The sequence below is a fragment of the Penicillium expansum genome (assembly GCF_000769745.1).
Source record: "Penicillium expansum strain MD-8 chromosome Unknown contig334, whole genome shotgun sequence".
NCBI classification, from domain to species: Eukaryota; Fungi; Ascomycota; class Eurotiomycetes; order Eurotiales; family Aspergillaceae; genus Penicillium; species Penicillium expansum.
The window spans coordinates 1-11,428 of NW_015971472.1; the positions used below are offsets into that span (position 1 = coordinate 1).

General features: G+C 47.5%; 4 protein-coding genes across 4 annotated transcripts; 2 read left to right on the top strand and 2 right to left on the bottom strand.

The window, feature by feature from the left end:
• Positions 1-4,625: 4,625 nt before the first annotated feature.
• Positions 4,626-5,956, top strand: PEX2_095110 (branched-chain amino acid aminotransferase, cytosolic; the record flags this gene model as incomplete). Its single annotated transcript, XM_016746781.1, has 3 exons — positions 4,626-5,037; positions 5,120-5,721; positions 5,783-5,956. The coding sequence occupies 3 exons, from the start codon at positions 4,626-4,628 to the stop codon at positions 5,954-5,956; spliced, it is 1,188 nt and encodes a 395-aa protein (XP_016593885.1).
• A 339-nt stretch (positions 5,957-6,295) lies between these two features.
• Positions 6,296-7,693, bottom strand: PEX2_095120 (AAR2 splicing factor family protein; the record flags this gene model as incomplete). The annotated part of the gene is made up of 1 exon (XM_016746782.1): positions 6,296-7,693. One exon carries the CDS (start codon positions 7,691-7,693, stop codon positions 6,296-6,298), a length of 1,398 nt encoding a protein of 465 aa, XP_016593886.1.
• Positions 7,694-8,337: 644 nt separating this feature from the next.
• PEX2_095130 (40S ribosomal protein uS11) lies at positions 8,338-8,975 on the bottom strand (the record flags this gene model as incomplete). The annotated part of the gene is made up of 3 exons (XM_016746783.1): positions 8,338-8,650; positions 8,769-8,841; positions 8,906-8,975. 3 exons carry the CDS (start codon positions 8,973-8,975, stop codon positions 8,338-8,340), a joined length of 456 nt encoding a protein of 151 aa, XP_016593887.1.
• A 408-nt stretch (positions 8,976-9,383) lies between these two features.
• PEX2_095140 (prephenate dehydrogenase (NADP(+))) lies at positions 9,384-11,378 on the top strand (the record flags this gene model as incomplete). The annotated part of the gene is made up of 6 exons (XM_016746784.1): positions 9,384-9,478; positions 10,025-10,071; positions 10,136-10,284; positions 10,351-10,950; positions 11,010-11,141; positions 11,223-11,378. 6 exons carry the CDS (start codon positions 9,384-9,386, stop codon positions 11,376-11,378), a joined length of 1,179 nt encoding a protein of 392 aa, XP_016593888.1.
• Between the last annotated feature and the right edge of the window lie 50 nt (positions 11,379-11,428).

Sequence of the window (11,428 nt, forward strand, 5' to 3'; positions counted from 1 at the left end):
GGGGGGGGTGATGGCAGCCACATAGAGCCACCTGGCCACCTGGACAACATTTCAATTTTCGACTATCTATATCATACTCCATATATGTAAATCGTATCTTGTACATTGTGTGTACACCACTACTGGACATGCCGCCGGGATACTTTTTCTAACGCGGCATCTCCGAATGAGTATATTTATCCGACACTATTCATGCCGATTCTCGGGCCGTATCAACTAATCCTACAATTATGATGATTCCGCGGAAAAGGATGATGTTTTGACCCCCAGAAATAAAAGAGGAAAAGAAAAAGAAACCAAGATAAGAAAAGCAAACTTTAGGACTCTTAGCTTAGATGAACTATACATGCTAGCGTCGCGTACTGCCGCTTACGCGCCCGGCCGACTGAAATTCAAGGAGATAACGCCGGTCCCTTGAGCTGGTCCCTTTACATCCTATCGCTTGAGATGGTTAGAAACTCTAATACGACATGTATGTACCTCGCCCCCGTATGACAAGTTCCAGCCCGGCATAGATTCCTGGGATTAGGAGCCAGTGTCAGCGACTATGCGGCTGAAATCCCCCTCTTTTGTTTTCCCCAACTGCTTTGCTCATATCCCTGCAAATAAAGTCCGTACATGAAGGTATAGATTGTCTGCAATGCAACGTGAGCTACGAATCTCTATCACCTGCATGTGTGATGAAAGCCCCCCCCTCAACTTTAAAGGAGAAGACTCCTGCCAAAAGTAGAACTAGCGTGAAGCAGGACAACAAAAACGCAGTTATCCTATAGTTTTTACCGATATTCTTGGTAGTTTCGATTTGAATATTCGAGACCAGGCTGCTTTCGAATCGGCTTGCATGTGCTTATCTATATTTTGTTGGATCTGCCTCTGCCCCCTACTCCCCATACCTTGATGTACGGCGTATATGTACGAAGTATACAAAAAGTATGATGTATGAATAAGAGTTGATGTCATTTACTTTTTCAATCAGTGGTTCGGATAAAACAGCCAGGTTTCTTTAGTTAGCCGGATGTGTTTGCCGTTAGTGGTCGCCCACTTTGCCCCCCGCTTTTCTAGGTTTACTATATTTTTATATTTGTATATTAGTATTGAAGTATTCAAACATTTTCAATTCGTAGTTCATTAGAACATATGTATTTACCATGAATATACTTAGTGATCTACGATATACGTAGTATAGACACTTTAGCTTTTATAACTTAGAGTTTCTTGTTTTTTTTACTTTCAGAGAACCACGGCCCGTTAATGCATTGCAGCTGTAGCGGGGTATTTTAATCTATACACAATTTTTACCGAGGTTTCCAGGATTTCCAGGATTTCTGATTTACATACTACGTACTCCGTATGTTGTACTCCATATTTGCTTTTGCTCTCCACCCAACAAGTCCAACTCTTGCATATCTCCACCGATGGATCGGTTTCTGACACCTGCCATTCTGTGCACAATATTCAGAGTACGCAAACCATGTTTGCCTTTTCCTTTCTTTTTTTTTTGTAAAACAAACCATGTGCACCTAGGCAAACACTACGGGTCAAACAATACTTCGCCGATCATTTACCTCATATTATTACGCTCAGCCTTTAGGCCTCGATTGGGTACAGATCCCTTGATTTTAACCTGGTCGGTTCTGTATCCAATCGTCGGATACCAACAAGCGATGCTTGCGGCATGCGCACATGTCAGTATCCAGCCTACATTATTGGTTTGAGATCTGTCACATATGAAGGAAGCACCATCCTTGAAATTGGTAGATTACGCCTCTGCGAGTATACCTAGCCCTCGTGGGTGATACCTGCCGACCAATCGCTCTAACAGCAGTCGGCCGTATCAAAGTCCGTGACAGATGTGTTGTTTGCTTTTGTTTTATCTTGCTTTTAAATCAATAGACCATCTTCTTGATGCAGGCTATTATTCATCAAGCCGTGGTTCATGCACTGGTTCTTGTTTTTGCGCTCCGGGAAAGATGAGTTGTCAGTCTCGGGGACATAATGTACACGAGTCATGGGGCTATGCGTGGTGTGCTTGTAAGGATCAGTGGGAATCTGCCTTAAACCGTTAAGCACAATTCAAGACTTATCCATGGATAAATATTATGAGGAACCTATGCCATGAATCATGTCATATGCTTGATGGCTCTTCCTTCATGCGGTACCCATCTTCCATTCCCACCTTCTTCGCTCCTTTAATGGAAATTTCCACAGATTTACGTCTGGCTATTCTCATTTCCTCTTTTTTCTTACCCTGGTAGGGACGATGCTTTGTTTTATTGTTTTCCATTTAGCTATGCTATCTGTTGATCACCCAAATCGACTGAAAATCATACACTTGCAGGATTCAAAGACTTTTCTCTCAACTTGAATACTGTCGTTAGTATATTCAAGCCAATGTACAATAAAGAAGTATGCTGGCGGCTTCCATTTGATCTCGTTTAGATGGCTTGTGATTCGGTCGTATCCTTGGTCAGATGCCAATCTCATTCAGTGAGCTTTTCAGTCTGACGAAATGTTTGTCTTGCAAATTCCAACTCGAGTCACATATTGAACCAAATCCTACATCACACAAATCAATGATCAAGTACTTAGAGCACGTTTCTATCCACTGCGCTGAACCTGTGTCTATAGATTGCGTTCTATTCGGACCACAAAGACCACTTGACCATATTCTGAAAATATTCAGCTTCACACTCAAGCTAATACTCCACATAGGATTGTCAATTTACAGAGACTTATTTTGGTTCTATATACATCGTCTTAGCCTCAGCGACCAGCGTTAGCTCCGTGCCAAGATCTTCCAGCGTCTCAATACGACCACCCAACCATGCCTTGCGACCGTACATCTTGATGACTCTCGCACTTATAATAACATAAAAATGCGCCAGTGCCAGATACCGATAATCAACGGTCATAGTGGTCATGACTCCGACTTGCTTGAAAAAATGAGGGAAGTAACTCTATCCCAAAGTCTTGTCTAGCACGTTACTAGCAGACTCGTGTGGATGACACCTGTGTGACTGCTGATATAATTTCCGAGATGCATGATCAAACCCAAGCCTTCGGCGTTGGTGTCGTTGAATACGAACGGTCGCACGGATATCTTCTCCGACCAACTAGAGTTTCTCCGGCCCAAGGGGATATATATGACTCTGGGGTCGGAGATTCTTCGGAACTTTAGAATGAAATTATCACTTTTCAATACAGAAGGCTCATTAGAGATTGCGGATGAAAGCATGAATGGTATTGTTTATTCCTTTGGGGGAATTTACTGCTTGGGCGCGGTGGCCATAGTGAATAGAGTTTGGTGAACAGAGTTTAATGTACAGGATCCATGGATATGTTGTATCAAGACTGAGCCACAAAATAGAAGGAATAAATTTGGAAATCAGACCATTTCTTTAGTTTGGTTTTGATAAAAACAGCGAACTAGATATGCATGTTATGTTGTCCGGTGTCGTACATGGAAAAGTTGATTTGACAAATTAAGCCTTTTCCCGCCCTCTTCTGTCATCTACTTAGGAAACATGAGCAGGGCGAGAAGAGAAATATCTTTTGAAAAAAAAAAGCATATAAAAATTTCACTAAAAAGACATGACAATGCCGCATAAGCGGCTGACTGTCCCAGCATACATATATATATAGAGAGAAAGTCGATAATATTTAATGTACTATGTGATATCCATGTCACTCAACATTCAGCTGAATGATCTATAGTCGGTGGGCCCAACTATATAGCTTCATTTAGTTATTCTGATAGTTGATCGAATTTCAAGATGAGTGGTGGGTTTCGTGTTCGTCATGCGATGTACAACATAGCCGGAAATATCATTCAGCTATCGTGATTGGTGTAGACTGGGGTTCATACATATCATTTCTGCAAGCGTGTTCGATGATGCCTTATTTTGCCATGCTTGGTTAATTGCATCTACGAGATATATATATTCTGTAGAAGGTGATATGCCTCTTGTGTATTACACAGAACAAATTTTGAGGGTGTGAAGGATGCAAGGATTATATAGACTAGCAAGCCAAGACTTTTAATACGGTAGCCACACAAATCAGCAAGCTTTGCCCTAAGAATACGAACTGAAGTCCTACAACATCAATGTTGGAAGGCTACAATATTGTAAGTGAATTATATCGATATCAACGCGGCTAGCCTCGGAGATGCCAGAAGTGGGCCTTAGATAGCCAATGTTTGGCCCGTCATAGATGCTCATAGTAGAGTGTAGAGCGAGTTCGACTGGAATTGGGGAGTTGATCGGAGTTTTAAAGAAACCAATCCCCTTTCAACATATACAACATATGTTGTACAACAGTGTGCAATATATGATGTTTCTGGTGGCAAACAGAGAGAGGCGATATCCCCGGGAACCGTTCGGCATTGAAAACTTTTTTTTTGGTTCAAAGACGGTTCCGAGGGGCAATCCAAGGTCCTCCGGGGCAAACCGCTTTTTATAAAGTACAATGGGAATTCTCTTTTGTGACATATATATTTCAAAAAGGTAGGTTTATTCCAGTTTTTGTTTTCTCTTAAGATTATCCGTTGACCGTCGAGTGACTCATAGAACCTCTCCCCCCCCATAATCAAGGAACGAATCTTGATCAACCACAACCATCTCATCATGGGTTCTATCGCTCCTGTTGCCGAGCTGGATGGCTCTAAGTTTAATGTCACTCTCTCAACAAACCTGCGTGATGTGCCTCTGCCCGGCTCCCCAGAGGAGCTGAGCCACTCCCACTGCACCGACCACATGGTCACCGTGAAATGGACCGCAGCCAAGGGCTGGGAGACCCCCGAGGTCAAGCCCTACCAGAACCTCAGCATCCCCCCCACAGCCTCTGTCTTGCACTATGCCACCGAATGTTTCGAGGGCATGAAGGTGTACCGCGGATACGACGGCAAGCTGCGCTTGTTCCGCCCTGATTGCAACGGCGAGCGTCTGAACTCCAGTTCGCAGCGGTCCTCGCTGCCCGGATTTAAGCCCGATGAAGTGAAGAAGCTTGTCGCCAAGTTGTTGCAGATCGACGGTCCCCGTACGTTCCAATATCACTACAACCCCCAGGCTATACTTGCCTACATTATAAATAAGAGCTATTCACTAACAACTCTCTATAGGCTGGCTCCCCAACCCCGGTTCTTTCCTCTACATCCGTCCCAGCGTTATCGGCAACGGTCCCCACCTGGGCGTCCAAGTGCCCAAGGAAGCCCTCCTATTTATTATTGCCGTTCCCTGGCCCGACTTCACCAAAATGAAGAAGGACCCCGAAGCCGAGCCCCGCAAGGGCCTTAGACTCTACGCTTCTTCCCCAGATACCATCCGCGCTTGGCCCGGCGGCTTCGGCTATGCCAAGCTCGGTGCCAACTACGGTCCTTCCTTGCAGGCTCACGGTAAGGCCCAGGCTCTGGGCTTCGATCAGATCCTGTGGTTGTTCGGACCGGATCGCCAGGTCACTGAGGCTGGAGCCAGTAACTTCTTCATTATCTGGCACAACACCGAAGGCAAGCTGGAGCTTGTTACTGCTCCTCTTGATAACCAGCTTATTCTGCCCGGTGTTACCCGTCGCAGTGTTCTGGAGCTCGTGCGCGAGCGTTTGTCGGAGAACTTTGTCGGAAAGCTTGCGCCGCTTGAGGCTGTCGAGCGGAGCTTGACCATTGATGATATTGAGAAGGCTTCCAAGGAGGGCCGTATTGTTGAGTCGTTTGTTTCTGGCACTGCTGTAAGTTTGAGAGTTTTCTGTTTCTTTGTCGGAGTTGATATGCTAACATCTCATCCCTTAGTATTTCATTACCCCTGTTGCCATGATTCAGAATGAGGACACCGAGATTAACACCTTGGGTGTGAACGGCGAGCCTGCTGGGTATGCCGCGCAGATTAAGTCGTGGCTCGAGGCTATTATGTTCGGCAAGGTTGAGCACGACTGGGCTTACACCATCGAGAACGAGGGACAATAGACGGATAAAAGATTCATAGATGATTTTAGATTTAGACTCGGAGGCTCTTCGGTTTTTGGTTGACGCCTCTTAGGCGGGTTTGTGAAACTTAGCATTGTGGCCGGTATATTTGATGCCAGGGTTGGACTGTATATAGATTTTAGACTCATTCATAGAATACTGGCCTGTTTCATGCAATTTTTGTCATTTGGGTATGATAAGATCTGTAGATTTGCAGAATATAACAAGACGCCGGTAAATGCACTTTAGAACTGGATATCAAGAAGGAATCATTAACTACTTGGCATATTTCATGAGTGCTCAGAAATGGAACAGCATTCAATGTCCTAATCTTGCATCTCACATATCAACGATCACCGGAGCATACTCTCCAGTCTCATCCTCTTCGTCATTCCCATCCCAGTCCATTTCGACCTGTTCACCATCCTCCAATTGGAGCATACCATGGCGAACGACAGCCCCACGACGTAGCTCCCAGTCATATTCTGCCTTCACCCACTCGTCAAGCTTATCAAGCTCAAATTTAACTTCGGATGCAGTGCCGCCAACGAGGTCATCAACCGACTGACGCAGCTTCATGAGTAGATCGCGCAAGAAAGCCCCACCCTCATCACCATCAATCTCAAACAGCCCACCATCAACATCGTCGCATCGCTGCAACTGCAACGACAGTATCCGAAGAACTTCACTCATAAACGCCTCTCTATCCAAGATTGCACTCCGGGATGTAAGGATCAGCTCAAGTAGCCGCTTCCACTGCTGCAAACACGAGTAATTCATCATAGTCAGCACCATGAGGAACGTAAACTGCAGTTCTCCAAGCAACTGATTCCCCCCAGAGGCCTCCCCAGCATACCGATCGATCAAGTCTCCCAGAGCCCAAGATCGATCCTTCGCAGCTTCAGTCCTTTCGCGCCCGACAGCACCTTCTCTCCACGTCCGCTTCAAATCAACCGGGATGAAGCCGAATTCGCGTTCCGCTTCCTCGGTTATTTCCGGCTCGGCTGGCGAGTCGACGCCAGGGATATGATCCGCGTCTCGGTTGGCCGTGGAAGCGGACGATAACACCCATCGTGGATGACCGTCCACATCAAGCTCTGGGTTCCCGATAACGCGCGATAGAAGACTCGGTGAGATGCGGTCGGTTAGTCCAGACCAATCCCTCCGTCCGTTCTCTTCGGTTTGCGCATCGTCTTCGGTCTGGATGCGAGCTTCGATCTGGGGTGCTGGTTGGTCTTCTTCGTTCTTTTCGCCGGTTTCTGATTCTGTCACGGGCTTGACAAGCATTGAGGGCGCGATCCGGCTGCGATACTTGAATAACCCTCCAGTCTGCCACACAGAACCCAGATTCGCCTTGTAGCGCATGTTCTCCTGGCGAGCGGAGTCGCTTTCACTGTCCAGCGTTACTAGAGACTCTGTGTTCGCGCTCCATTTCCAGATGTAGATCTCTGGGCCCGGTGCATTTTGGCTACCGGTTTTGTTTCGGCCTTGCGTGACCAGTGCTGTGTCGTTGGTCCCTTTCCCTGCGGTAGTGATGTCACCGATGTAGAACCATGCGCCGCTGCGCAAAGAGAGGGTCTCTGTTGCGCCGGTGTACAGGAAGTGCCATCCCGGGGAAAGGTCACGAATTCCGTGGAAGTTGGGGGTTGATGTGAAGGTTATGAGGTCGATGCCGACGAGAGTTTTTGGTGGAAGGTCGGGGAGGAGGATTGTTGGGGTTGGCTGGTGGGCGGACATTGCGCCCGTTGTCCGTTTTGTACGGATTGGGGGTTTGTGTTTGGGATTGCGCGCAGATTGGAGCTTTGAGAACGGATGAAAAGTTCGAAGTGAGAGCTGGCGGATAAACGCTGTTCTATCTTTTTATCGACGGGGCGATTTTTTTTTTTTTGGTTCCTTGCAACCCGACTTAGATCTTCTCTACATCCTGTGGAATATCATAGAATTTGGTCTGTGTCGTTGCTCAGCTGTCTTAATTCGTTACACTATAAGCATCCAATTCAAAACAAATACAGAATCACTATATCTGTAAAATACAACAATAGGAACTACGAACCGCCAGACCATATGGCCCCGCGGGAGCTCCCCGCCTGGTCTCGGGAATCTAGATGTGCTATGACTATGTACTATCATCTTACGACAGAGCTCATCAGGAGCCTACAGTGTTCCAGAATATAGGTCAAGTTGTTGATTTAGCACTACCTAATCCAACATCAAAACCCAAGGGAGTTGATTTTCAGCGTATGAAAAAAATTGAAGACCAGGCGATCAAGGCCGTTCCTCGCGTTTATTCCATCCACAGATGCAGGAGAAGCCCGCAAATAGCCTCCAATCCAGCGATGCAATGACTTGCAAGGGGAAGGGAAAGACCAAGCCGCACACGCTCACAGACGGCGACCACGGCGACCACCCTTGCGACGAGTAGAGTCGGAGGGGGTGGGGGTGACGTCCTCAATGCGACCGATGCGCATGCCGGAACGGGCAAGGGCGCGGAGAGCGGACTGGGCACCGGGACCGGGGGTCTTGGTGCCGTTACCACCAGTGGCACGGATCTTGATGTGGAGGGCGTTGATGCCGAGCTCCTTGCAGCGGACAGCGACGTCCTGAGCGGCCAACATGGCGGCGTAGGGGGAGGACTCGTCACGATCAGCCTTGACCTTCATACCACCGGTAACACGGCAGATGGTTTCGCGACCGCTGTAATCAATTGTCAGTCAACATCTTCCTTTGCATTATGTTCGTCCCAACTGCGCTCGATTTCAACTCCAATTTGGTGATTCGAATGCGACAGAATTTCGGGCGGAGGGCGACTCACGAAAGATCGGTAACGTGAACGAAGGTATCGTTGAAGGAGGCGAAGATGCGGGCAACGCCGAAGACGAGCTTGCCTGTGTAGAGAGTCAGATCTGATGTTCTCCAACTTCTTCGTCTCGAATTTTGTTCATGACATACCATCACCGGCGAGGGGGCCGAGGGAGACGTTCTCCTTAGCGGCAGCGGGGGTCTTGGTCTTGGGGGCCATTGCGACTGTTGGTGGTTAGTGTGGATGGAATACAGAAAGGAAGGAAAAGTCGGATCTGATCCCACCTGGATGATGAAGAAAAAAGTGGGTGTGTGCCCTAGGGAGAATTACGCACTGTGATTGGTTCGCAGTATCAAGCGAGTTGGATGCCTCAGGCTTTGGCTTCCAACATTTGTACCCGGATGTCTAGTCGGCCCGGTGGGCGGTGAATCTCTTAGCTCGGCGCAGTATTTAAAATTTTCGTTCGCCCAACTCATTTCCTTCCAACATTGCAATTGATCTTCCCAGATTTGAGCAGCTTTCGAGTTTGGACCTCAAACGGTTCCAAATAACCTCTAGTGGTTATCAGTGTTACTGGCTCTAAGGGCTACATCATATCTCTCGGAAGTTTCAGGCGCGCTTGTCGCGATGGGTCGCACCAAAGAAGATGCCTCGATTGGCATCATTGGCATGGGCGATATGGGCAAAATGTATGCCCAGCGCCTGAGCGATGCGGGATGGAGGTAACTGGTCCCTTTTTCGACAACACAGTCCCAATATGCTTCAAATGGTAAGCTTTTTTCCCCATCCTTCTTTTCTCTGCCCATCCCCTCGAATGATGACATGAGTGCATTTGGCTCGAGTACGGTTTGGCTGGCGCTGTTACACCATTCTGGTTGATGGCTAACCAGCTGGCTGTCGGTGATGTTACACCCACGCTACCTTAATTTTTTTTGTCTGATCCTGTTCAACCTCACTTTATACACCTTCACTTTACTGTTTGAAAACATAAACTAACAAGTGAAAAGATTTTACAGATTCCCAACAAACCTCATAACTAATCCTTAAGACCTGACATAACTAACTTTGCATTTTGATATCAAGGATAAACGCATGTGATAGACCTGAGAATTTTGAATCTTTAAAACAAGAGTTCGCTTCTCAAGTACGTCCCCCGGCTGGGATTATGCCACTCAAAGCTCAAGAAGCTCATCGTATATATAGAAAGGAGTCACCATATTCCCCAATGGACATCTCGTCTCAAGAATTAGCGATTACATTCTGTACAGTGTAGAGGCTGGAGCCATCGACAAAGTCGTGGCGCAGTACGGATTATGTATGTGTCGAATTAGACCCGCTCGTCTGCTTCTAACCCAAGAACATTCTGACTCGGATTCAAGCAACCAAGGTCGGTGCCATCGTCGGTGGCCAAACGTCCTGCAAGGCTCCGGAGCTCGCCGCATTCGAAAAGCACCTGCCGTCCGACGTAGAGATCGTATCTTGCCATTCGCTACATGGCCCTAAAGTGAATCCGCAAGGTCAGCCTCTGGTATGGTCAACCTCGACCCCGGATTCTATACTATCTCGGACATGCATTAGTAACGCAGTGATCTAGGTCCTCATTCAACACAGAGCCTCGGACGAAAGCCTCAAATTCGTTGAAAGCATCCTCTCCTCATTCGGCTCCAAACATGTCTATCTCACCGGCGAGATGCACGACCGCATCACAGCGGATACACAGGCTGTCACCCATGCTGCTTTCCTGAGCATGGGAACCGCTTGGCAGGCCAACAATCAGTTCCCCTGGGAGCATGGACGATGGGTGGGCGGTATCGAGAATGTCAAGATCAATATCACCTTGCGCATCTACTCGAACAAATGGCACGTCTATGCCGGGCTCGCCATCCTCAACCCAGCGGCGAAGCAGCAGATTCGCCAGTATGCTGAGTCGGTGACTGACTTGTACAAACTGATGATTGGAGGGCACAGGGATGAACTTAAGCGTCGAGTGAAGGCTGCAGGTGCCTCGGTTTTCAGACCTGGCTCCGAAGGACAAGATCTGTTGTTGAAGGACGAGGTACTGGATCGGTTCTCTCTGTCTAATCGGCCGCGCGAAAAGGCGCCGCCGAATAGCCATCTCAGTCTGCTTGCGATTGTTGATTGCTGGTCGAAACTCGGCATTGTCCCTTATGATCATATGATCTGTTCCACGCCGGTATGTATCCAGTCATGGAGAGGACATTGCCAGATTGTGGTTATATTAATATCGTGCAGCTTTTCCGTCTTTGGTTGGGTGTGACCGAATACTTGTTCCGCAACCAAGATCTCCTTGATGAGGCACTGGATACCGCAATCGATGACAACACCTTCCGCTCGGATGATTTGGAGTTCACGTTTGCTGCAAGGGTATGTTTTGCACAATATCCCCGGCTCCTGTCCGAGTCATGCAAGATTCACCAGTTCATGCTAACATGATGCTGTCCCCAGGCATGGTCTGACTGTGTTTCTTTCGGTGACTTTGAGTCCTACCGTCACCGGTTTGAGCGGATTGCGGAGTACTTCGCACCGCGTTTCCCTGAAGCTGCCACGCTTGGCAATGAGATGATGAAAACCATCCTGGAGAAGACCACCTCCAATAACTAATGAAATGATAGCGGTATGGGATACCTACATTTAGGTATTCCTGAGTCCAT